Here is a 26,543-nt window from a genome sequence, read left to right on the forward strand (position 1 = left end):
TGTGTCCTCTGTGCTACAGAACCTACTCTGCAGGATTCAATCCAAACCTGTCCTGGGAAGAGCTGTGCTGCTGGGGAGGGTCTGGAGAAGCTCCTGCTCCATGGTCCTGTGTGTGACCCTGTGTCACTGCTGTGCCTGCAGCCACCACGCAGCAGACAGGGGGAAAAGCTGAGATTCATCCAGTCACAGCTCCTGTTCCTGCTTTCCCCAGGGGGGAGGTGGCTTGGGGGTGATTGGAAGAGGGTACTGGGAAAAGGCTGTGGCCTGACATGGGGATGCTGCCCTGGAGAAGGACAGGGCTCAGGGAAGGTGGGCACAGGGGGAGGTGGAGTCACCCCTCAGCTTCTGCACTCGGCCACTGCCAAGGTCTGATCTCAAACGCTGCCCTGGCTTTGTGTTAATGACTGGTGTGCATGAAAACCACCTGAGATGGAGTGTGAGACAGTAACTGATACCTGGGGCACTGCTCAAAGCCTGATCCAGGGACAGCAGCTACTTCTGTAATTCAGTTGCACAAAGTGTGTTCCCCATTTTGGGGGTTCTGGCTGGTGCCCCTGAGCAGCAGTGCAGGTGGATGATCTGCCCCTCCTGGTCATGGGCATTGTGGGGCCAAACACCTCCTGGTACGGTGAGGGAAGAGCCTGAGACTCCTTGGTGGATTTGGCTTTGCAGGGCTCCTGCTCAAACCCAGCAAGGCCAAGAGGTGACACCTGTGGTGTTTTCCATGATGAGAATTTAACAGCTCTGAAGCCATTACTTGCTTTGGGGAAAAAATAATAAATAAATAACCAGTGCTGTCCCAGAGGCTATGGATGTCTTTCTCTCCCCATCAACAGGAATTTCAGCCCTTCTCCTTCAGGAATGCTCCATCCCCGAGTGCCCTCTCAGGAACATCTCAGCTGCAGCACATGTCTCTGGATGCACAGCCAGGTGGGACAGCACCAGAAGGGCTCCTTCCCTGCCTTCCAGTACCAAGTTTCTGGATTCCCTCTGCAGTTCTGGGCTCTCCCTTGCTCATTCCAGAGGAGGTAGGTCTTTGGGGCCTCCTCTCCTTAGAAAGGAGCCCCAAGCCACACGTTTCACCCAGGAGAGCTCCCTGTGGGCAGTGGGGTCTCTCCTGGGATGTGCCTGAGGACATGTGTATGTTGCCCCTTGTGGGTGTGTGTCCTCAATCCATCCCTGTGCCTCGGATCATGTGCCAAAGCCGGGCAGACGGGCATTGTTGCTGTGCTTGGCCCCACATTGGCCTCAGGCAGGAGGTTCCCCTGTTCCTGTGCCCTCCACAGCGAGACTCCAGCACTTCCCCACCTCTTTGCACCAACCTCCCTCCTGCTCTGCACAGTTGTCCCAGGATAATGTTTCCTGTACAACATGCCCGCCCCTCTCGGGTGGAAGGAGAAGGGTTGCAAGTGATGCCTTTTGTCCTGTTTGCTGTGGTGTTTCCAGACCTGCAGCCTTTTGTGTGCAGAGCAGCGCTGGGGCTGGGGGCACCGTGGGGTTTCTGGGGACCTGCACCAGCCTTTGCCTTCCCTTTGGGAGAAGTTTTCCAGCTGGCTGTTGTGAGCTGGAATCATATGGAAACCACACAGAGATCCCAAACAAACACTGACATTTCCTTTTGCTAATTCAGGAGCAGAGGCCCCTCGGCCAAGGCTCCGTGTGCTGCTCTGCTGCAGGATCCGTCTGCCAGCCCTGGGACACTCCGAGCCGAAGGAGAGTCGGCGTCTCCAGGTGGGGGAACGGCTGGATGGGAGAACAGCCCGTTCCTCTGCAGGGATGGGATGGGCCAGAGAGGGGAGTGTGTCCACATGAACCCCCTGCCCACACTGGCTGCTCCCACACCACTCAAAATGCCCCCGGAGTCTGCGGTTGTTCTCTCTGCTGCTGTTCAGCTCCCAGGTCTGTCAGGTCACTCACATCTTTGTTTTGTTGGACCAGGACCAAACCCAGTAGATTCCTGTGAAAGAACCATCTGGGTGGGATTTAGCGATGCCGAATTCCCCCTTTAGGTGCCCACATGGGAGATGACACCAACCTTTACCAAGGGGTTTCCAGTAAATTCTTTGTGGATTTTGCTTTTTGCAAGTATCAGTTTTTTGAACCTAGATCCCAAAAAGGCATTTTACAGCATCCCTGGCACCTCTGCTGTGTCCGGAGGCTCTGCTGCAGCAGCTCCTCGAGTCAGGTATCAGACGAATGAGTCCAATGTTGCACCCATGGGCCACATCATCTTCCCTTTGAGTTGGTGGAAAATGTACTTGGCATTGCTGAGATCAGGTTTTGACCTTCATTTTGGAAAAGAGCAGGATCTTAACCACCAGATTTATCTTCAAGTGCAATGGAAAGCCTGGGCTGGAGAGAGGCAGGATCATCCTGGGGGGCAGAGGGATTTCCCTTCACGCAGGGAAAGGTCAAAAGTGCACCTGAGGACGTGTCTCGTGCTCCCGGCGTGGCGGCTGGGGGTGAGATGTTTCAGCAGTGACTCAGAGGAAGAAGCTAAATAAACACTTTTTATTTCAAACACGGGATTAAATTCCTTCATGTCTGGATCATTGAAGGTAAAGCTCCTATAATCTCCTCGTTTCCATCACCAGCCCATTGTCTGGTGGCTGCTGGACCTGCTGGGACAGTGAAGGGACACAGGAGGTGGCAGAGAGGGCAAGAGACAGCTGGGAGCAGATCTGGGCACCAGCTGCCACTGCCCTTAGTGGTGCAGCTCATGAAGAAGCTGGGGTGGATCCTCCCCTAGGTCAGTGAAATTGTCCTGGGAATTCACCCACTGAAGCTGAAGGAGCTGAGATTTTACCTTGACTGTTTTGTGAGGAGGAGGTTGAGAAACAACACTGTGAACAAAGCAGTTGTGATAAGGAAAACGCCAACCCAAAGCCACCACAGCTGTATTTGTTCAGATTTTTGCACGTTCCAGACAACCCCGTTCGGTACCATCCGTGCTGCAAAGTGACTCTGCAACTGCACATTCCCGCTCCCACCTCGTGCTGGAATCGCAGGGGACAAAACATAAACGGGGATCCTTCCCGGGAGCTTTCCCCGCAGTTCTGTGCCATCCCAAGCAGGCAGTGAGGGCAGACGTGTGGCGTGGGTGTCACCCTGTGCTGCCGCGGGAGCGTCCCCGGCCCGGCCGGACCCGAGCAGGGCTGCGGCTCTGGGGGTTGTGGCTCTGGGGTTGTGGCTCTGGGGTTGTGGCTCTGGGGCTGCCCCGGGCCGGGCTGAGCACGGCTGAGGCAGAGCAAAGGCGATGGGCCCGTGGGTCCAGGCAGCTTCTGCAGAGGAGAATGTCACACACGTGCTGCCTGAGGGGATGATCCTCATCCCCGGGAATTGCTTAAAAATGAGGGGGTTTAAAATTGCTGTTGCTGCTTTCTGGTTTTTCTTCACCGGTTTTCCACGGTGCTTCAGGTGAGTCTCACGACAGACGTGGTGCTTTTATTGCAGGAATGGCAGGCCCATCCAAAATGCAGCAGGTGCTCCGGATGTGTCTCCTCCTGGTTTTGAACAGGACAGTAAATCCACAGTGGCTGTGTCACATCCCGAGGTTTCAGCTGCCCACAACTCCTGCCCAGAGCTGCACCAGTGCTTCCCAGGCTCCTGGAATTTGATGTCATCCTTCTACAGCAGTTTGGGGCTTAGGTAATTGATCTTTACCATCCAAAGCCCTTTTAGAGGTGGTCTCAATGTCCATATTGAAGGGGAAATACTGGTTTAATTGTTGAAGAGAGCCAAAAAAAAAGGGCTAGCAAGAAATCTACAATATAAAGACAATTTTATTGCCAATAAGCTCTTAAAACTTTTTTTTTCCTGTTTCAGTAGGACCTTATTCTTCCTGATGAAAATCCGGTCATAGCATCTCTCATTAAAAATAAAATTATTTTGAAATAAATAAATATATAAAATAAATATCATATACATTTTATAAATAGTTTTGTCCTTATGCACAGTATCCATGCTTACATCTGAATAATGTTCCTTGCCCCATTCCCACCCCAACAGCAGGAAGAACCCCACACATCAGGACCAGTCCACAGAGCATCAACCATGTAGCAAACTCCCCAGGCTGCTCAAGCAGGGCACCACTCAAAAGGCTTTTCCTTAGCAGGGAACCATCCCAGCTCAGCAGCAGTATCTGCAGAAGTTCTGTGATCTTTTGTTTTCTTTCCTTCTCTTCATTTTTAGGTCGGTTTGGGGTTTTTTTTCCCCCCTCTGGTGATCAGGTTTGCTCACCTGCTTGTTCCTTTAAGCAACCGTAACACTGAATATTCAGATTCTCATGTAGCAACCGGGTAACGAAGGTGAATGAGAATGAAAGATTAAATGTAGGGTTCCCTCCCTTCCCCTGCCCCCGCCCCATAAATAACCCAGGTTTGATATATGCTGCAAACCAGGAGGAAGAGCAGTGTCTGAATTCAATGTAAGTGCTTCCCTAGGTCATCTATGCTTACAGGAACGATGGAATGACTATTAATACAGTGCTCTGGGAAAAAGCTCGGGAGCCCAGGTATGTACACTGAGCGCAGGAACCATCACCTGTAGTGGAAGAGGTCTCTGTACATGGCAGGGATTTTGGCAGGGTCCACAGGCCGGGGCAAAAAATGGGTGAATTTCTGGTGTCTCTTAGTCCTGTAGCCCTCGCGGGGGGAGCCGTCCTTGTTGAGGGCCACGTAGAACTGGCGCTCGGAGTCGGGGTGTTTGTAGAGCGTTGACGCGTACGTGTTGTACCAGTTCTCCTCGAACTGCTCGCGGAAAACGCACTCCCGGGTGAGCTTCTTCTGCGGGGGAACAAGGACACCTTGCTATCGAAAATTTAAAAGAGGAAAGAATTTCCCACTTCCTTACTTTATTTTTCCGTAACTTTCCCGGCTGCCCTCTCCTGGCTCCCCTGAGGAGGGGGAGCTGCTGGGGACACTCCCCCTGGCTGAGAGCTGGAAATGGGCACCGGCCGGGACCCAAAGACCACTGGAGTTGGAGGAGAAAGGAGACAGGAGGAGGAGCAGAAGGAAGGTGTGCATTTTGTAAAGGTGCCCATAAAGAAATCAAACAGGCAACACGTCAGACACGTCTGCCAGGCAGAGACATGTCCTGTGCAGGGGCTGCCACCTTCCCCCCCGTAGCAGCCCCCTCCAAGGTACCACACATCCCAAAAACCCTCTCCTGGGTGACAAAGCAGCAGGCAGCACAGGGTCTAACCAGGAAAACAGGAGCAAGCACTGCTTTGGAAGTTCAGGGCACAGATCTATGTGCTGCAATGGGAATGAAAGCATTCCTGAGGGTTTCATCTCCTGGAGCTCCAGTGAGCTCTGATGGGAGCCCATAACAAGACCCAGAGGGATGGGAAGCAGTGCCCCGAGGATGTCAGACCCCAGGGAAGACATAGAGTGGTGACAGGTGATGTGATGAGCATGTGCCAGCCCATGGCTGGTGCATCCCACGCTGGGATAGGGGGATGGATGGCACTGATGTCACCACAGCCACAACCAGCCTTTCCCTCCAGCACCTCCAGCCCCTCCAGCCAGGGCTGTCAGCAGCAGCCCTTTGACAATGCCTTTCTACTTCATGCCCAGTGTTCCTTCCCTCTCCCTCCCACCTCCACGTGCCAGCTGTGGGATGTGCCCCACTGCAGTGGGGAGCAGAGCTGTGTCCCCTGCCCTACAATGACACGGGGGTCGCTTTGCCAGAGGTCACAGAGGGATCAGGCATCCCATCCCATCCGACAGGGAGACTGCCAGGGGGACATGGGAGTCCTTTTGGATGAAAGGCAGTCTGCCAGTGCAGGGTGCTATGATATTACACACACTGTACTACACTGTCAGCTACCCAGGCAGGGAATGTGTCCTACCCGTGGCACACGGAGTGCTCAGTAAATGTTACTGCCTGCAGTAGATGTTTTGTAACACGATCCAGGAGTTCACCTGTGCTCAGAACCTGTTTTCAATGTTTTGCTGCTAATTAAATAAACCCTGAGGCAAGTTGTGAGCCCTCCAAAAGCCCCAGGCCACAGCCCTGGCCATTTGAGACCTGGGAACCGTGGGCTTCTCTTCCCCGATGCGTCAATAAATACAGGCTGGTTTTTTCCCTCCTCCCTGGGTGCCATTTACTCAGAATATGTTGGAACCTGATGACTGGCTGAACTCTTGTGCTGCTGCTTTGCCCCTGTTCACTTCTGCTTCGCTGGGCAGTTTGGAGTACAGTGTTTGTGGAAAGTGTTTGGCAAGTCTGGGGTGACTCTGCCAGGTGGGATTTCTTCCTTTCCAAGCCCTGGGATGTCCCCACTGAACCTGACACCATACAGGCAGCATGCAAGGTGCTGCCCAGGACTTCTGCTGCCCTAAGTATTAGTGGCACTTCTGAAATCATTGGGAAGCTCCACAGAAGTGTTGGCATGAGTTTAACAGGGACAGGCTGTGTGTCCCGAGGGGACTCCACGTGTCGCTGCGGGGGTGGCTGGATCAACACACGGATCAGGCAAAATTGGCACAGAGGGAAATAATAAACTGGCTGAAAATTTTAAAATACCGCTGTACTGTGATGTCCCAAAATACCATTGTAATGCTAATGCTGTTGTCAGGCTCTTTTATGGACCTTTAATTAAGAATACTGTAGTAGCTTTTGAGTTCGAAAAGCCATCATTGTACAACCCACGTGTCCCAGATTTTAAAACTCCAGGGTTATTTGGGGACCTGGCTCGTGACTCCAGCACACTTTGGAGCAGCAGTTTGACTGTGTCCCTGCAGTACCCAGTCAGGGTGCTGCCTGGTGCACAACATCCCAGAATGGTTTGGACTGGAAGGGACCTTAAAGATCATCTTATTCCAACCCCCTGACATGGGCAGGGACAGTTCCCAAGATTATGTCTTCAGGTCAATTCTGTTTCCAGATTCAGTGCTGTAAAATGTTATCCTATTTTTGTTCCTGTGTTGTAACATGAACACAGGCTCTAGAATTTAATTAACCCATCATGAAACTCAGTTCACAAACAGAGTTGCAGGGTTTGAAGGCAGAGAGGGGGATCTCATGTCCTCCTTTCCAGCAGTCACAAGCAAAAACTGTGACTCCAGGAGCTGCTGAGCACCCTTGGGATTTGACAGGAAAGATGCTGATCCAACCCTGCTTTCTGAAGTGGGCTTCAGGATTTTTTGTGTTTTATGGAATCCTGGTGATTTTCTTTTTTATCTATCATTTGTAATGTAATAAATAACTTTTAATTTAACTACTGTCTCTGCATTTAATGTCTGTTTAGGGTAGAAATTATTAGAGAAATGAGGTGGAAAAAGAACAGTTATCAGTGCATGCTGATATTTGATTATCAGAAAATCATAGAATGGTTTGGGTTGGAAGAGACCTTAAAGATCACTTTGTTCCATGGGAAGGGACACCTTCCACTAGCCAGGTTGCTCCAAGCCCCATCCAACCTGGCCTTGGACACTTCCAGGGATGGGGACTCCACAACCTCTTTGGGCAAATATCTCATATAAACATCAGCAATTGCATCTAAGTAGTGAAAGGGTCTGTGGCAGTCTCAGATGGGAATGGGAGAAGGAAAGATGATGGAATCTTGTGATTTACTGTCTGCTAAGCAGAGGTTTTCTGAAGGTTTCTCTGTACACAGAGTACATGAGTTTAAATTTTTACGCTATGAGATTGATCTGATTTGGTGAGAGGAAGTATGTGCCTTCTACTTTGGTATAAAACTGGTTTATTTTATTTCATTTTACATTTACTGTGATCCATCCTTAAAAATCAGTATCCTCACCCAGGGCAGTGCTAGGATCTAGAAAGAGACATTTTAAAAAAATCACACACAGGTGATAGATTGAATTAAAGGCCATGGGGCACCTGAAAGCATCAGTGAAGTGCAGCAGTTACAAAAAATGGAATTTAGAATGGCTCTCTGGAGTGCAATTAAGTTTTCAAAATAGAAGTGATTGTTCTAGCTAACTAGAAATAACTATCTTATATTGAATTGAGCTAAGTAACTGAGAATTGAGTTAAACTAACCTGTAGGAAGAACCTCTGCTCAGCTGTTAAGACCTGGCATTTTGACTGCAAATCATAACACTAAAGGAGTTTACACTTGGGCTTTTTTGTCAAAACAGGGAAAACTTTAGATTGAAAAGGGCACTTCCAGGGAATTATGAACAGCAGTCTTAAACTCCTAAAAGGAGTTGCAGAGCACGTTACAAAAACACTCAGGCCCAAATTTCAGCTTCTGTTGGTTAAGGTCATAATACAAAGGTCAAATCTGCAGACAGGTGCAGCCCCTGACCAAGCAGAGCACACAACTGATGTTAGTGGGGCTGGGAGAACACACCAGCATCTCCTGGTTTTATGCTAAATGTCCCCGTCTCTGTCTGGCCATTGCCAGGCCATTCCTGACAGCCAACACCTCGCTGAGCACCCCCTCATCCACCCTCTGTGCTGTGCCAGCAGTGGCACCACGGGCAGGGTGGCACCAGGGGCTTTGGAGGCTGTGACAGACCCAGCTCGTGGCACAGGCTGCAGTGCTGGGGGTGTTCCAGGGCTGGGCTCAGCACACCCCACACTTACCGACCCATAGAGCTCCCCTCGCTCGTTCATGCCGAGGTAGAGTCCGGAGTCCACCCCACGGATGCTCACCAGCCCCACTGCCAGGCTGATGAACTCCAGAATCCCTGAAACAGAAAAGAACTGCAGATCATACAGAGGAAAAAAACAACATTAGGCTCCAGTGACAAACACAAATCAGCTTCCTACAGACTCTGTTTTCATTATAAATAAAAACACTGCTCTTAAATCTCTAGTCCCATCCGTGTGCAGTGTTCCAGTTTCCAGTCTGGGCTTCCCCCCAGCATTGTGAATCTGAGTTGCCCAACAGGGATTACCTTTGCTAATGAGAAAAGCTTTGCAAGGTTTTTTGTTGTTTTGGTTTGGATTTTTTCCAAATTATCACCAAGAAGACAGATGTGGAAACTTGTGCCTGGCCTCTAGAAATTTCAGAAGTGTGTTACCATGTTGGTTTTTATTCTTCACCGAAAGGAGAGTGATTTTGGCTTCTGGTTTGAGATGATAGTCCCACATGTTCTAAAGTGATGAGTTCAGTAAAAATAAGTAAAAAAAACACTAGAAGAGATGTCTGTGAAGACCATCTTCATCCTGGCACTCCAGTGGGGTACTTGACATCCCCAAATGTTTATACAAGCCACAGGGATAAAATCCACCTTCAAAGCACACAGGTAAAAATTAATCTTCCTCTGCAGCCTTCAGAGCCACGGCACTGCCAGTCCTTCCTCCATCACCCCCTGCCACTGTTAGTGCCACAACCCCCCTCCTGCTCCACGTCCTGCTGCCTGCCCCAGCCTCCTGCCAGCTTCTTCCCAGTCCAGCAGCATCTGCCCCAGTCATCCCCAGCCCTGCGAGAGCAACTGTTTTACCCACGGGCTTCAGCCTGTGATGACGGTGCCAGACACTGCAGTAATGAGGGGCAGCCTCATTTCCTCTGGCAAGGTAATTAGTGGGGTCTGCCTGCTGCACCCTAGTGCCGGGAGGGGGCACAGCAGGTGTTTCCATGGGGGAAAGACTTGTCATAGGAGAATCCTCGGTGAAGCACTTAAAAACAAACAGCTCCTACCCAGCATCACAGGTGGTGGAGACCTTCAAACTTCTCAGGAAAACCTCCCGAAGGCAGTAGTGGGACTGTGTTATTCTGGATATCACACACTCCCTAGCTAGAGGTCATGGGCAGCCTTTGCCCGTGTCCAGTGCTGAATTAATTAGCTGGGAGGTAGAAGGAAGAGGGTTTTCCTCATCTCATCTAACGCCTGGATGTCTCCATTGACAGGAGAAAGCTGCTCTAACCTTTAGCGTGGCTCCAGGCCTCCCAATTTAGCCCCAAGCCCCGGTGCTGAGCCCTGGCCGCTGTGATCGGGTTACCCCGAGCTCCTCGCTGGCAGCACCGCGTGACTGCCTGACCCAGCCAGCCTGAGCTGTCCCTCAGCCCGGGCACGTGTCCTGCTTCCAGGCCTGGACGTGGTAGCTCTCAGACGACTCTGCATCACTGCCTAAATATAGGACAGGCCAGACACGACGGACACCTCTGTCCCCCTTGGCTCAGGGCAGACTGGGCACTCACACGCTGGCAGCCAAGCAAGGGTCAGCCCTCCTGCCTTCCATCAGCCTTTCTGTCCTCCTTTTGCTCTGCCTACTCTGGGGCTTGTGCAGTGAACCCAGCTCTCCCTGCACCGAGTGGGTGCTGAGGGAGACGAAATATGGACTCGAGAGCAGCAAGTCCTGGAGACAAACAGGGAAGCAAATAACACAAAACACGCTTTATGGACCAGTGCAGACATTTTACAAGCTGAAATATGCCCAGCTATATGGCCCAGTCTGGGGGCACATCCTGCCTTCAGAGGGACCAGGACCAGGCAGCAAAGGCAGCCTTCCCAAGCCAGGCAGGCAAACCAGACCCTGGCTCTGCTCTGCTTGGTCCTCGGTTGTTGTTGTAGTTTCTCAGCTGAAAAGAATCCCAAACACGGAGGGAAGGGGGCAGGATGAGGGGTGGTCTCCTGCCTCCACTCCCTGCTGGTTCTGACATGTGAGGGAGTTACTGAACTGCTGACTGCTCTTTTCCCATCCACAGGACAGAAACAACCACAGCCACTGTTGGGAAAGGAGGGGGTGAAGGAAGATGGACAACAGCTAGAGAGAGTGTAAAAAATAATATAGGAGTACAGAGATACCTAAGAACAGTGGAGTCTTTCCCAGGCTGGAGACAAGTGAAGTGAAAAATATCAGGTACCTGGAGAAGAGTAGATGGACATTCCCATAGGTATAGTAACAGGTCTCAGTACCAGTTTCTGGGGTTTTTGGGTTTTTTTGTCTTCTGTCACCCCTGGGAAGCAGGGAAATGCAGCTGATGGAGGTCTGAGGCAGGGGAACCAAGAGCTTTTCTTGAATATGCCCACAAGCACGTTCTGTACGAGGCACATGAAACCAGGTCTCCAAAGACCTGGCAAGGACAAAGCCAGGAGCTGCATCTGCATCTTCCCTCTGTGAGAGGAAGGTGGGACACCCCTCCTCTGGTGCTGGTTGGACAGACACTCGCTAGTGTCGCAAACGAAATTTCTTGTAAATGTGCCCATGACAATCTCTTCTAACAACATCCCTTGTAATATTCCCCTTTTCTGATCTTTGAGTGGCACTTGGAGACATGCATGGAAGATGACTATGTTGAAACGGCATTAAGAACGTAACTTAAACCCACAAAAGTCAGGAGACAAAGTGAAGGCTGAAAAAATGTGGGCGGATATCCATCCTGTCCTTAACTCACTCCAATTCTAGACAAAATTGCAGCTTCGTACATCTGATCTTTAGCAGCACAGGGAGTGGCCACTGGGGCCAGCTCAAGAATTCTCTTTCCAATTGTAGCGGTGTGTTTTTGTGGTAGAACATGCTTTCCCCCCCCCCCCTTTCCTTTCTTTTCTCTTTCCCCCAGGACTTGCCTCTTTTTTTCTCACTTTGATTCATTCTGTTTGTTCCTTGAGCCTTTCCAGATAAGACGTGGAGAGATTTGATTAAGACTCCAACTGGATTAATTTACCACCAAAGCACTGAATAACCTCCCAGGCTTTGCTGTGGCTGGACCCCCACGCTCTTCCCTTACGCTAAACCAAAGAACAGTTCAGCTCCCGGCACCTGTCTCTTCTTACACGACTATATTTGGGAGCTGGGGTACAGAAACAGATGTTGTATTAATGACTACAAACCTAAAGCTTCAGCTAAAAACCTCAACAACTGTTTGGCAACAGGTGCACTGCGGTCTGAATGTCAAAATTGCAGCAAAACTTTCTCTGGAGGTTTCAGCAGCTTCTCCTGGAGTCTGTGTAACAGAGCCATGAGCAGGTTTGTACCCGTGAAGAGCTTCGTTTGCTGCCTTTATTCATCTGCAGTGCAAACTCAAGGCCTCTTTCTCTCCTCCACTGCAGTAAGAGAAGCACTGTTGGGTTGACTCGAATGCTGCTGTAAAAGAGACACAAGGCAGAAAAAGAGCAGTCCTCCTGGCATGGATTTCCCCAGTGAATGTCTCTTGGTTTCCTTCCGAGAAGGGTTATCAGAGGAGTGCTGATATCAGTCCAGACCCTCTCCAGATTTTGACCTTCATTTATTTCTTTGTATAGGAAGGTTCTTAGCAGATGCAGTCAGGACAGATACATTTTTGAAAACACTTTATTCTTTCTGGGATGCCTTTGCCAGAGCTGCCAGTTTAGAGAGCAAATTTGGGCACTTCTCTAGTGTGAGAATGAGCTTTCTTTCAAAAATCCCAGAGGGCTTCACCACATTTTGCTTTAAGATTCCTGTAGGAAAAGTATGCTGTGCTCCATTGTTCTTGCATGAATCTGTGTTTTTATAAGTATAAATTATGGCATTCCAGAAGACAGGTGTGATTTAGAATGGCTCCAGTCCTTGACAGATGAGAGGGAATAGTTCTTGTGATTGCTCGGGCAGTGTGGGTGGATGATGCCACCACCTCCCCTGTGTCCTACAGTCACATCCCCGAATGTTGTGGTACAAAAGGATCTCCCCCTTTAACTCTCACTGTGGACACTGGGACTCTGTTCTGCATCACTGGGGCTTTGGCTCTTTATTTTTCTCTCTGGAAGATGTGGATGTCTTGGACATCTGGTAGCTTTTGGGATGGCTGTGCATGGGAGGGTGCAAATACTGCCTGTCTATTCCTGAATCCCTTCCAAGTTAAGAGATAGGGACGCCAAGTCTGGTCCTCCCCTCCATCCCACCTGCAGCTGGACACGTGCCTCGGCCGTGGGGTCGCAGCCATCCGTGGAGCACGTTAATTATCTACTCATGAGATCAGAGAGCACCTTCCAGCCACGGGCCTTGATCCACAGAACCATTACACAGGATTTCTAAGTATTTCCCCAGATGCCCCAAGATTTAAGGCAGCTTTAAACTGCTCCCCTGAGCCCCTTGTCTAGCTCTGCATCCCCCACCACAGTTTTGGAGTCCCCAGACTTGCTCAGGCTGCCCAGTTCTGTTATAAGTAACTGCTTTCCGAATGCTGCATGCAAAATTTAGGAATGCATCGATACATGACATCCTAATATGAACCATACCAGTAACATTGGAATTTAAATATTCATGGCTACTGAACGCAGATGGTGAGTACTGTGTGCCAATACATTATTGCTTTGAGTCTCTGCTCAAGTGAGGCTTAGTCCAACTTTATCTGAATGCAAGGATTCCAGCCTAATCCTTTGGGGCTTTGTCTTGCAATTACAACAAATAACTATTTATTTTACACTGCCTCTGGGAAAAACCTGAAGCAGAAAACTATAATATCTGAAGTCTGGTCTAGTTTACAGAGCTGGATGCTGACTGCTAAAACACTTATGGAATGCCAATGTTTCGATTTATTGAATGCACTGTGTGACTTAAGCTTCAGTGTACAAAATTCATGAAAAGTTTTAGCCCATTTAACATGTTTTTCCAAGTTTGCAAATACACTTGTTTTACTCGATCTGTACAAAAAATGGACCCAAGCCAAATGGTGCTGTTTGAAACCGGCTGTTCAGTTGTACAAAGGTTAGATAGCAGAATAGAAACACTACGTGGCAGGTTGAACTAAACCCAACCAAAGGCAATGGGTTCGCTCTCGGTTCTTTTAATGCGGAAACCCAGCATGAAAGGTTAAAAGATGGGTGTTTTCAGGAGATAATTAAAGAAACGCTCACCCCACGAGCAAATGAGTACCTGACTCTGACCTGCGGGTTATGACTTTCTTGTTGATTTAGGCAGGGACATGCTATGCACACACCTGGTGTTTATGGAAAGCGTGGTGTGGAGATAAGCTTTCTCAATTGTTCCAAAAACCTGTCTTACACCTCCAACAATAGCAGTGGCAACAGTTCCTGGAGTATCGGAAAGGACTGGTTGCAAAAAAGTAAAGGCAAAAAAGAATTCCTTTCACGGAGGAGTTAAATCACTTGAAAACTATAAAAAGTCTTGCGAGCACGTCTTGCAACCTGTTGACAACATAGCTGAGATCACTGGCATGGGACTTGTTGATAGCTTACACAGACACCTGCACTAGATGTTGGAGTAGCGGGAATTTCTCTTAGCTGTGCTCAAACTGACTGTACTCCTTCGCCTGTGGCTTGGGATGCATTTTTTGAAGATTACATACAGTCTCATTAGAGATCCCTGATCTTGTGTGCCACTGATACAGGCGCTGCAGTCTTCCAGCTGTATCCCGGGCGACAAGGTAAATCCACAGTGCTCTGCCTATTGTTCCATCTTCTCCTTTCTTTCCGAGGTCCCCTAAGTGTTTCTCCCCGTTCAGCTTCCCCCTTTCCTTTCCAACAACCTTCCCAAACCCAGGTCCTGACACCCATCCAGCCATCTGATCCCTGCCCGCTTTGGGGAGACGCTCTTCTAATGGAATTCATGCAAGTTAAAGAAAGCAGCTCACGCATATCTGCGGAGGCCAAAAAGAAGGAGGAGGGGAAAAAAAGAAACAACCAAAAAAGTGAGGAATTGCTTTTTCCAACATAGGAATTTCCATGAAATTCCAACGAGGCATTTGTTCTTTTGCCTCCCTCACTGCTAACTTCAGAGGTGCAGCCAGACCTGGTCACCATCCTTTTCTAAAAATTTTTTTTTTTTTTTACTTTTTCTTTTTTTCTCCTCTTCTAAGGCACGTTTTAGTGCACCTGCAGAAAGGCTGAGCGCCGGGAGAATAGGAAATTGGAAATAAAAACTCCCGCATTGCTGGAGAGTGAGAGCATTTGTTTAGGAGGCCAATTATATCCGTCCCGGGATGATTTATATTAGCGGGGTAATTAGCTGTGCGCGCGGGGCACCTGCTCCCGGCCCGGCCGGGAACCCCCCGGCCCCTTACCGAAGCGGCTGTGGTCCTGCCGGGTGCCCTGCACCGTGCCGTTGGGAAAGATCTCCAGGTGGAAGCCGGTGCGGCAGTAGAGCTGCCGCCGCCGCAGGATACCCTTGAGGTGAGCGAAGTCGGTGGGGGAACCCCGCTGCAGCCGCCCCTCGATCTGCCCCAGGCGCTCGTTGAGGAAGCCGGGGGAGTCGGCGAGGGGCAGCCCGGCGCCCAGCGCGGGGGGGAAGCCGTGCAGGTCGGGGTCCAGCGCGCCCAGAAAGCCGCCCACCTCGGCCATGGGCGCGGAGCGCAGCGGCCCCGGGGGCGCGGGCACAGCGGCCGCTCAGAGCGCGCACTGCGGGCGCCCGGCCCCGGCGCGGCCCCGGCCCGGCCCCGCGCCGCCCGCGCCTCCCATCGCTCGATCCAGTGTCCCGCCGTCGGATGCGAACTGCACTTTATATACGTACACACTCCCCTTACATTGACATATTGGATATTTAAATGCAAGCCACACCTCACTGGCATCCCCTTTGGCTATTGCTTTTTTTTTTTTTTCTCCCCTTCTTCTCTGATCCATTTGGTTATTTTTTTTTCTCTTAAAAAAAAAAAAAAGGTGGGGGGCGGCTTCACTCCCTCTTTTATTATGAAAAAAAATGGCAGGAAAAAGCTACACATCGCAGTGAAGCATAACAGCTCTTGGCAGGTCCCCGCCAGCCGACGATGAAATCATGGAGCCCCCGCACAAACCCGCTCCCGCAGCGGCTGCCCCGCACCGCCCGCAGCCCCGGGCCCGCAGCCGCGCCCCCGGACCCCCTCGGGCCGTCGGTGCCGCCGCCTCAGCCGCGGCCGCGCCCCCACCCAACAACTCCCCCCGAACGGACACGGTGGAAAAAACAACACGTGAGGAGAGGGGCGAGACGCGTTTTTTCAGCCGAACGCGTAAAAACGGAACGCGACGTCTCTGCAAGGCGCTCCCGCGGGCTGCACGGCCGGGCTACAGCCGGCGGCAGGGGAGGGAGCCCGCGGCGGGGCCGGGCAGCGCCGCTCGCCCGCCCTCCCTCCCCACCTTCCCCGTGTTGGAAACAGGTGTTTCCGCGCTCTCCCGGCCCGCCGACACCGTTCGTGTGGCGGCAGCCGCGGCCGCGCTGAGCCGGCGGAGCCGGGCGGGGCGGGGCGGGGGCACCGGGGCGGCCCGGGCACGGCCGGGCCGGGCGGGCCCGCGGGCAGGGAAGGCCCGGGCCCGGCCGCCCCCGCCCTGCCCGGCAGGCGGCGCTGCCCTCGCGCCGCCCGGGGCAGCTGAGGCGGCCCCGGGGTCTGGGCCGGGCCGGCGGGTCCCCGGGCCGCGGTGTCGCCCGCGCCCTCCTCCGTGCCCCGCCAGGGGACAGAGACCCTACAAACAAGCAGCAAGCACCCGAAACTGCCCCCGAGCCACCAGCCCGCTCTGCCGCGGCGGCTCCTCCGGGGGGCGTCAGCGTGCAGAGGTCATGTCTCCCTCAGCGGGTTTCCCCCAAGGCGTGTCCCCGATGTGGGGCTCATCTCAATGGCATCTCTTCCCAGGTGCATATCTGTGCAGAGGGTCTCTCCCCTCAGCGGGTCCCCCCTTATGGCAAGCATCCCGCCAGCAGGTCTCCCCTCAGTGTGACTCTCCTCTTAGTGGGTCTCTCCTCTCAGCAGGTCTCTTCCCTCAGATCTCTCCTCAGCAATTCTGTCCCATGGTGGGTATTCCCTCAGCAGGTCTCTCCCCTCAGAAGTTCTCTCCCTTCCAGTGAATAGCACCTCAGTAGGTTCCCGCCGTGGTGGGCACCCCTTCAGCGGGTCTCTCCCCTCAGCAGGTCTCATCCCACAGCAAGGTGCTGCTCCCCTCATCACCCCAGCGGGAGGGTTGAAATGACCCTGACGGGCAGCTCCTTTCCCTGCAGGCCTGGGCAGTGCTCTCTTGTGAAGACACGAAGGAAATTGTCTGAAACACCCGCTCATGTGCCTGCAGTGGGTGAGGGATCTGGGTTTTAAATGGGGCTTTGGGGTGGTTTTTCCTGTCACAGCTGTAAAAGGGGTGTGTTTGATGCAGAACTCAACACATGAAGCCTAAACCCGTGTTTTTTATAGAAATACAGGCTGTTCCAGAGGTAGTAAAATCTACAGAAGTGTGTTTGTTGACTATTTGTTTATCATGTGTGGTTACATGGAGATACCACTGTCTGAGGAGTTCAAGCATCCCACTGCAAAGATTATAATTTTATTGCTGCAGTATCTATATGAAAACTTAGGTGTGATGAGATAACTGTGGGAAATAAATTGTGCCTTTGTGAAACTGACAGTGATACAGGATGGGGACGGGGCAGACAGCGGATGGGATACCCCAAATCCAGAATTACTGTTAAGGACATAATCCTGTAAATCCTGTGAATTTAATGCATAAAGTTCATGTAGTGTGAATACAATCAAATATGCCTTTCTGTAAAGTGTGGTTTTGTTGATGTATGCGAGAGGTTTGCCTCTAGATTCATAGCAAATTCATGTTTCTGAATCCCTGTTTCTGAACATGTCTGAGGGCTGATCCCAGGGGTACTAGGAAGAGAGAGGAAAAATCAGTTTCCACATTGAAGGACTAACCAAACCGTGCAGAGGCTTCTGCCAGTGGCTTCAATAGCCTCTGGATCTGTTATAATATCCTTAAACCCAAATCCATACAAGCATTTAGTGGAACACTTAGGATACTGAAAAAGGTAACAGGGTTCAATTACACTACAGTGAAATCCAAGATAAAGTCAAAACCCACAAACCTGCGTGCTTAACTAATGTATAACAAAAGCAGCACAATCCCCCCATCCAAGCTGACATTCCTCACTTAACTCTCCCAATTATGGGCGGCTTTTGAAGTGTCCGCGATACATTTTATTGAGAAATCGTACAGGCTGGTACAACATGTTCTATTTAGGCACAACAGGATGTGGAAAGGTAGCTTTCTCTTTTTTTTTTTCCTTTAATTTCCTGGTTTATTTCTGGTTTTGCTAAGCTGAGGAAAACACAGATTTCTGCTTTTACATATTTCTTACACATATTTCTATTTTAAATACTGAAAGCTAGAGTGACTCCTTCAAAAGCAGAAACGGGTCTAGCAATTTTTTTCATGTATTATATAAAACACAGTTCTGCACTCAGTAATTTCTTAAAACAGCACAGAAACTTGTGTACAATTTGTGACACAGAACACAGTGTTACAAAATTAACTTTCTGCTCTGCTTTGTTTCAGTTCTCCCGGGTTTATTCTTTGATTACAGCTTCCATTGTTCACTTTGGGAACTGAAATGGTTACTATCAAACTGCTCTGCCTTTCAGTTTTCCGAAGAATTAGCAATGATTTTTATACACAGTTTGCAGATCCCTTCCTTCACACTATTTGGTGAGGTAGTAAAAATATTAAGGGCGTTTATTTGTGGAATAATTGCTATCCATGGAGAGCAGCCACATTTTATATCTGACTATAAAATCAAAGGAAGAACAGGACTGGGATCAAATCAGTAAATTAATTAGAAAAGAGTAAGATAAATAAATGCAATGAGCAAATCTAGATACTGCATATCCTCTGCCTGGAGCTATTCCGTTTGGTAAAGAAAAGATCAAGACAGCTGAAATAATCTGAAGTAGCAACGGCCATGAATGAAAAATCAGATGTAAGGGATACCTGAGGATAAAGAAATAACAGAGCCTTGAGCTTTAATAAACAATACTTCTGCTTCCTTAGCACTTTCCACCTCAGGATCTCAAAACAATCTATGTACACTAAGGAATTAAGACTCACAACCAAGGTCACTGTGCAGCTCCTTTTCCCCGAACAGTCTCCTTTTCCACTAAGGGATGTTGTTCAAAGGATATTGATGGCTTTCTGTATTTGTTTGGGATTTTGGATGCATAGCAGCCCTGCTGGAGCAGCAGCTTTGACCAGGTTTCTGTAATCCAGAAACCAGACACGTGCACCATGAGCCCTTCTGCCTTTTGTGGTGTGGTGACCATCTGTGCTGCACATGCAAGGAATGTCTGAGCTCTCCTGGCAGATAAATAGGGCAACCTCCTTTGTGAGGGGATGAATAAAAAAATTTTCTTAAGGGGAGCAGAGAGTGGTTTATTGGTTTTTGCCTTTGATTGGTTTTACTTAAGCTAGTATTATTATTGTTTGTAGTAGCACTTCCAGGCCCTAGACACTGTTTGTGCTGGAGACTGCGTTAACAAGTGTGTGACAAACCAGAGTCCTTGACCTGAGGAGTCTCACTGCTCTGCCTTGTGGAAGGATTTCTGATGGAAGGCAACAGAATTTCAGTCCATGTATAGAAGTATGTTTTTGTGGACAGTTTAGAATTGGTGGCAGAATGAAGGTAAGGGTCTAAGGATAAAGCTCCAGACTTACCTACCTGGGTCTTGGGTTCAGGTGCCTAAATAAATTATGTGATTTTCAAACAAGGAAGTACCCACCTTTTCCAGTTATTGCTAGTTTGGTGTCAAACACGGATCTGCTGGTTTTAGTAATCCATGTATGGATTAACAGGTAGGAAGAGAACCATTCTGGCTCAGCTCTGACTCATGAGAACTCCCATTTGGGGAGAGCTGCTGTAACTGAGAGCTGGTCTTACAGGATCAAGTCACTGACAAGCGCAGTGAACGAACAGAGGAGCCTCGTTGACCCTCACATATGTTGTTTTGCCTTGGTTCTGTCCCATTTGAAAATTGCAGGTACTTATTCTTCCTGGAAAATTGCACCTATCCTTGGCATGGCTAAACACAGGATGGAATCCTGACGCAAGTTATTCCCGCCAGTACATCTCCGAGTGCTGGGTGCTGAATGAGGAATGGGAAAGGCTTCTTTACTGGGTAAAGTGGTGAGTAACGCAGCCATCTCATCTCCACTCGTAACCTTTTTCCTTGGGATTTGGGCTAGAATTACAGGGCTACTGAGTCATTTGGGCCTTTGGCATTTGGCCAAGTGTACTGGAGAACATGTACCTGTGTAATTCTACCCCTCAATTCTGCACACCAGTGTGGCTTGCCATGAGGCTACCGATTGAGACAGTTTTTCTCTCTGCAGTGTTTGTATCTGGTGTGTGCCTTTGTCTTGTAGTTTATGATGTAACTTTATGCCAAGACAGGAGCATTTCCTTCTCAGATGTTGAACCAAGGGGCAAAATAGAAGTTGGAATAAGGGTATTATGGTAAAATGCCTTCACTATAATCTTCTTTTTTAATGGTTGGGGTTTTTCTGGTGCTGGTTTGAGGAACAGTTAAGAAAAGGGTAGTGTATAATCTGTTATAGTAGGCTTGTCATCCGATTCGTAGGCTCAGAGCTGCTGTGGGGTGCTGAGTTCTGGGTGAGTCACTTCCCTCTCTGTTTCCCGTAATGGAGAAAGAGAAGATGAGCTGTTCGTGTAAGTTGAAAAGCATGCTCAGGATGCTGGAGTTCGTAAGGAACAAGATCTGTTTGTCTCTATTGTTGAAGGCTTACCATGACTTCAAATTCTACCCTAGACCTAGAGCAGGGCTGGAAGTTTTAGTCTGTGTTTTGAAGCCCCTCTGTGACGTGGTCACATTCAACAAACTCTCCAGTAGCTCTCCAGTTTCTCATGCTAAACTCTCAGTCACCTGAGTGTAAGTTGTTGCTGACTAACAGCTGAAATTTGGAGCTAGTTCTTTCCACTGGATTTGTCTCTTTTGCTATAATTAGGGAATAAAAAGAAGGATAACATCATAACTTTCTTTGGAAAACACAAATTCAGAATATACCAAATTAAATACAAGAACCAGTTCTAGTCCTTCCCAAATAAAACATGCTGGCATTTACGATATTACTCTTCTAAGTGCACACATTTATACTGTAGCAGCTTTTTATGAAATTATCCATGACCATAGACGGTATCTGTTTACATCTGCATCAGTGACTACTGATCAAACACAAAAAGCAAAGGTCTGTCTAGCCCCATATCCTGCCTCTTGATAATGGCTAATAACCTGTGTATGGAAAACAGGACAAGTATGGAGTGATACTTCCTTTTGTAAACCCTCCCAGCTTCCAGTGGTTTTTGTTAAAGAGACCTTCCTGAGCTGGAGGCTGCAGCTGTATCATTGTTTTTGATATTTCTTGATGGACCTTTTTCCATAAAATTGTCTAATGGTTTTTGTAAAACCCACTTGTCCTTTTGGCTGCCGTAACATCCCGTGGCAATGAGTTCCACAACATCATTAGGCATTGTGTGAAAATTAACTTCCTTTTGTTTGCTTTTGAACTTGCTTGCTGCCTGCCAGTTTGAGTTGGTGCCCTATTATTTCTGTTAAGACTACTTTTAAATAATCATTGCTGTTTACGTTTTCCATGCTGTAACAGCATGTCTAGAACTTAATTGTTGTTATCCTTGTTTTCCGGGTTGGACGGCTCTGGTTTGTTTAAGTTTTCCTTGTGCTAAGGCTTTCTAACACCTCTTGTGCAGCTTTGGTACACCATTGCCCTTTCTGTGGCTTTGTGTTTCCACAACTGCTGGAACCGTGCTCAGTATTGGAGAAATAGGCATACTATGGATTTATTCAGAGAAATAATGCCATTTTCTGCTTTGTCCTCATTCTTCTAGAAATTCCCAACAGGACAGTTTTCCCCAACTGCTGACACCATGCTATTTGTTTTGGAGAGTGATCCACTTCTCCAGGATTTCTTTCATGACTGATTTGAAGCATGGTAAGAATGGCTTTTTCCTCATCCGTTCTTTTTATGCATGAACCTTGAGTTAAATTTACTGTTTTAACATCCACTCACTGAATAAATTTTAGGTTTCATTTTTGGGAATGGCTTTGTGTCATCAGCCACCTACGTACAGCATTTCATAGAGTCATAAAATCATAGAATCAACCGGGTTGGAAAAGACCTCTGAGATCATCAAGTCCAACCCTTGATCCAACACTGCCATGGTTACTAGACCATGACACTAAGTGCCACAGCCAGTCTCATCTTAAAAACCTCCAGTGACGGTGAACCCACCACCTCCTTGATCATTTATGGAATGGGACACAGCAGCAGTCCATCACAGACCCTATTCTGGGTCTGTGGGGAGCTTCCAGCATCGCTGGTGCTGAACATCCATTTCTCTTGGTTATGATCACCAGTTATGTCACTCATTCTCTCTTTCATTCTTGCAGAAAGGCTCATTTATGAGCTGGATTTCATACCATAGTTAATAGTCTGGCAATTTGCCATGTGATACCTGTAGGATTATCAATTAATCCTCATGTCGTGTTTTCATCTGTGCTGCTGCCCTAAATTCATTCTCCTTGCAAAAGGGCTGTAGGTCTGTATTGAACACGAGTACAAAGACTCACTGAGCTTTCCTGCTATCGCCTCATCACCTGGGACTGTTTTTTAAATGCCTCAGTCCTTGGTTCTGGAACTGCTCAGGCTGAGGCCCAGATGTACACATTGCAACGCTGTCGGTAATCTTCTGTGGTCAAGTTGCTCTGGGACTTTTGTCCCAGTATCTCTGTATCTGTCTTTAGGGATGACACTGATTCTCTTACTGGAGAAATAAACTGAAATACGTTGGTGTGTGATGTGGAGTTAGGAAGTCTAAGCTCAGAGTTATTCTAGAAGTGGATGATTCGATGGGACATCCTAAAATAAAGAGCAGAGGGAGAGAAAAGGGAAAAATAAAGTAAACAAGCCCCCCCCCCCCTTTCCTACTTATGACCCCCTCTTTTCCTACTTATGCTAACAGGCTCCAGTTTTGGCATTTTGGATGACTGAAGCTTTTCAGTTTAACTGTTATGTGAGTAACATTACTCAAGTTCATTTATATAGTACTGGATTAATTTGTATAAAGAAAATTATAAAGAAACACAGAAAAACATTTAAAAATGTAAATAAACTGACTTTCTAATTACTCTGTAATTATTCTTTTCTGTATAGAAATTCTCTATACCTTACTAGGTTTGTTCTTTTCTCTAATGAATCAGTTAATTAAAATGCAGCATTTGTCCCTTTTTTCAAAAAAGCAGCCACATACTTTGCAAACTGGATTAGAGAAATGATAACTGTAGGATAATTCCATGATCAAGCAACCAATTGCCCTACAAATCATTCTGCTTCATCACTCTATGTGGAGAGAGGAAGGAATGGGCTATGAAAAGCATTCTAAAGGTTTATTTTTGGTGAGTTCTGCAAGTGGCCAAAGGATAGGGAGCGCACAGTCAAGAGAGCACTGTCTTGCTTGCATCTGATTGCCACCCACTGAAATGTGCATTACCCTCTTTCAGGAGGAAGTGTGGTTTTTTTCAGGAGACCTACTTGAGTTTCATAACATGAGTTTCATTAAAATCTGTCCTGAGAAATCGTGAGTTAACAGAATGCAGTTCCTATAGCATTAACCTTTCCCAAATGCAGTATGTAGTAATCACAGTTCTGGTAGATTGAGTTTCGTGTGAGATCTCAAAATGTTTATTTTACAGCATCCTTTGCTGTGTTTGTGCAGCGTTGCTGTTGCCTTTCTCCAGATGGGAACACGCAGGAATGCAGGAGCCAGGTGGTTTGCTCAAGGACATGAGAGTCTGTCTTCAGTGCAGTTAACCACTGCCTTACTGGCACTTGGGGTAGCTGTGCTTTGGTCTGAGCGGTCACCTGGATTGTGTTTACTTCCCTCCGTGGGCTGCTAGCATTCCTTAATTCCATGTCTTGCAAGAAAGTTCCCCTGAGGATGTGTAGGGCCCTGAGCAACAAGCACAGCGTGAGCGGCTGCAGAGTCTCTTTTGTCCAGAGATCCTGTTAGTGGAAGACAACTGCACCCTGTGGTTCTTGGGCTCAGGAAGGATGAGCCTCACTCACGTTTTCTTTCTCGGTTAATTCTGATAGGATTTATCTGTCCTAAGAGTAGGAGGTGGGGAAAGCACAGAGGGAAAGCACAGAGGCTTGGTCTGTGTTCTACCTGAGTAGTGGTTCCAGCTTCAAAAATCAGAACACTGCTTTTGGTGTTGAGAGCTGGTAGTTCTGGTGCTGGGTGGTGGAGCTCTGTCTGAAGCATCACCAGCCTCACAGTTTTGCATGTGGATGGGAAGCAGAACCCAGGCTGGCACTGAGAGCCATTGTTGACTGTAGTGAGGACAGAAACCCAGAGCTGAGCGTAGCTGAGACCTCAGAAGTCTGGATTGTCAAACCTTTGCTTAAGAGCATGGGATATTTATGGCCTTGATAAAATTAGGGAAGAAAGACGAGGAGCATCTTCTCATGTACTTGTCTAAGTGTGTTGGGAAATCCTATTGCTGAGGTTTCCTAAAAGATGAAAAACTTCTCAGATATCTCCCTCAGCATTAAGAGTGTCAAAACATGAAAATTAAAATATCCTCAGAAACTGGGAAGTCTCAGTGTGATCTTTGAAGATCTTGCTGATGTTGGGGTTATGGTTTAGCGTAGTTGGAGTCTGGTTCTTTCATTAGAAAAAACAGAATCAAATGCAAAAATGAAAATAAAATTAACACTTCTTCAGCCTGAGAGAAAGAAATTATAGATCTCTCAAATATATGCTACCTCACAGGCAGATTGTAATGAAATCCAGCCAGACTGAAGGGAAAAACAAAACCTATTGATTTTATTCCAAGGGAAGAGAGAGAAAAAGAACAGATGTGTGGAGTCTTCTGTCCATTCACTGCAATCTGCAGTACTGACTTAAAAAAGATAATGGCTTAAGCTTTGTTTCTTCTTGTGCTTCCCTCTGCAGAAATGCCCTGCCTTAGTCACCCAAAAGATTCAGTTTGGGGTAGCAGAGAGGAGGGGGAGCAAGGACCTCACACAAGAACTGACCTAAACTCTGAGGAGGTTTGTATAATCTAATTTACAATAAAATGGTATTTACAATGTTATCAGACAAAGCTTAGCAGTGTTAAGTTAAACAGCATATAATGTGATTAGTGGGGCAGTCATGCCCATGATGTCATACACATTCTCTGAACTCTTGAAACGGGCAGATAATGTCTCAGGCATTTGTTCTCTTATGACACAGGAAAGGCCCCATGGAGCTCTGGGGGCTGGGAAGGCTCTGTGCATGTTCCCATGTCCCACAGCACTGCAGAGGCTGCTCCCCTTGGTGCAGCGCTCGGGCTGTGGTTGCTCCCTGCCGGCTCTGTGCTGTGGAGTGGTTAAAACAGGCCTTTGGGAATAGTTTAGAAGCTTGAAATTCTATTCTTGACTCTGCCACAGACTTGGGTTTTGACCACTAAATCTTCTTTGCCTCTGGTAACTCCATTTTTAACTAGCAAAGGTAGTCAGCTGTGTCTGTGGAGTGCCCTGAGTGGGAGTTGTATGGAGATGGAAACCACTGGCATTCTGTTCATTATGCAGAACAAATACAGCTAGACCACAAAGAGCTTTGCTGTAGCAATTTCACAGCTAGTAATGGCCTATTCAGAGAAAATTAAATCTTTATCTTTCTGCCTCTCCAAGGCATGCAAAATGGTATTAAAAATTTTGGCTAATCTAATTAATATGGAAAAGCAATATAAATCTCAGCTATAGATTCACATCAAAGATAATCTGGACTGGGTTTATTTTAAAGCGTGTTTTGCTTAAAAAAAAACTCTTGCTGAAAGCTACTGAATGAGGCAAAGCTCCCTTTAAATTTTCAAGTTATTGTAGTGGTTGTGAAAGGACAAATTCTGGAACATTTTAAGAGTATTTGACTCCCCCATGACCATCAGGGACAATAAGCCCACATTGCTTCATGCATGTTAATGTTTAATAGAAACATGAAGATTGCATAAACATTCTTTCTGCCATGGTGTGAAGGCTGTATAAATTGTTTAACTCTGGGGTAGAGATTGACTAGATAGTATTCCTGTTTTCAGTGATGCATGGAATGAATGTGGGCTAGCCTCAAGTTCAAATGGGAGTTGCAGATGTGGAGAATGAAATGGGGGCTGCATACAGAGCTGAAAAAGCTGAAGGAAAGTGATGGGCAGGAAGGAACAAGTGAGCTTGGAAACTATGGCTCATGCAGTGTCAGCTCTATTATATGTTAACTGCAACACTTGCACGATGCCCATCTTTTCTCCCGAGCAGTCCCTGCCTTGGCTGCAGCACTGCTGTGTGTTCATGGCATGGCTGGGATGTGTTGGAAAGTGCACACAACAGTTTTGTTTGGCGGCAGAGGGATGCCAGCGAGAGTAAATCTTTGCTGTTCAGAAAGCATAAGCCAAGCTTCTGTCTCTGTGGCTGATAAATCAGGAGCAGGGGCCAAGTGTAATATGAACAGAGCATTGGCCAGTCTGGTCAGACATGTGGGATGTACTAACAACAAGAGGGAATGAAAGCAAAGCCTGCAGGTAGACACCTTTTAAATAATCAAGGCTGACAGTTTTACTACAATGGCACAGTTTAACACTTTGTAGGTATGTGCTACGGTATAGGTGCTGCTTATATTTAGTGGTCTGCAAGCATTACAAAGCTTATTTAGAGGAGAAGTTTTATTTCAGGCATTTTTATGTTTGTTAATATAATTACAAATGTAATATCTTGTTGTTGCAGATGGTATTGCCAAGGGACAACTCTGAATGATGTACCAAAGACATTTAAATGACCTAGATTAAACTCACAGAGGACTGTGCGTTCCAGATATGTTCTCAAACAGAGAACCTTTCCAGGAATGAG

The 26,543-nt window shown here is 48.0% G+C and overlaps 1 protein-coding gene and 1 long non-coding RNA gene across 4 annotated transcripts in view; one reads left to right on the plus strand and one right to left on the minus strand.

Annotated features, from left to right (window-relative positions):
* Window positions 1-3,911: 3,911 nt before the first annotated feature.
* On the minus strand, window positions 3,912-15,312 carry FGF16 (fibroblast growth factor 16). Of its 2 annotated transcripts, none has more exons than XM_051791837.1 (3): window positions 14,903-15,312; window positions 8,560-8,663; window positions 3,912-4,784 (listed from the first exon to the last, which is right to left on the minus strand). In XM_051791837.1, exons 1-3 carry the CDS (start codon window positions 15,177-15,179, stop codon window positions 4,539-4,541), a joined length of 627 nt encoding a protein of 208 aa, XP_051647797.1. In that variant the 5' UTR covers window positions 15,180-15,312; the 3' UTR covers window positions 3,912-4,538. The 2 variants fall into 2 exon arrangements, with proteins under 2 accessions (XP_051647797.1, XP_051647800.1); XM_051791840.1 differs by lacking the exon at window positions 14,903-15,312 and adding an exon at window positions 9,620-9,754.
* LOC127472983 (uncharacterized) overlaps window positions 14,950-26,543 on the plus strand; it is a 151,068-nt gene continuing 139,474 nt past the window's right edge. Inside the window, exons 1-6 of one of the 2 annotated variants that reach the window (XR_007905222.1) lie at window positions 14,950-15,011; window positions 19,610-19,755; window positions 20,210-20,298; window positions 21,493-21,596; window positions 22,627-22,677; window positions 24,619-24,716. This is a non-coding gene — a long non-coding RNA (uncharacterized LOC127472983). Of the gene's footprint in view, window positions 15,012-19,065; window positions 19,255-19,609; window positions 19,756-20,209; window positions 20,299-21,492; window positions 21,597-22,626; window positions 22,678-24,618; window positions 24,717-26,543 lie in introns of those variants that run through there. The other variant, XR_007905223.1, reaches the window with a different exon arrangement.

This window comes from Manacus candei, unplaced genomic scaffold, assembly GCF_025592945.1.
Source record: "Manacus candei isolate 608988 ecotype Guabito, Panama unplaced genomic scaffold, ASM2559294v1 h1tg000003l, whole genome shotgun sequence".
In the NCBI taxonomy this organism is placed as follows: Eukaryota; Metazoa; Chordata; class Aves; order Passeriformes; family Pipridae; genus Manacus; species Manacus candei.

What these genes read in the sequence shown, in the direction of transcription:
- FGF16 (XM_051791837.1), bottom strand. Translation starts at nt 15,179, where the DNA reads ATGGCCGAGGTGGGCGGCTTTCTGGGCGCGCTGGACCCCGACCTGCAC. An exon ending in GCAGGACCACAGCCGCTTCG is followed by an intron (nt 8,664 to 14,902) that starts GTAAGGGGCCGG and finishes TTTCTGTTTCAG; the next exon opens with GGATTCTGGAGTTCATCAGC. An exon ending in GAGGGGAGCTCTATGGGTCG is followed by an intron (nt 4,785 to 8,559) that starts GTAAGTGTGGGG and finishes GTTCCCCCGCAG; the next exon opens with AAGAAGCTCACCCGGGAGTG.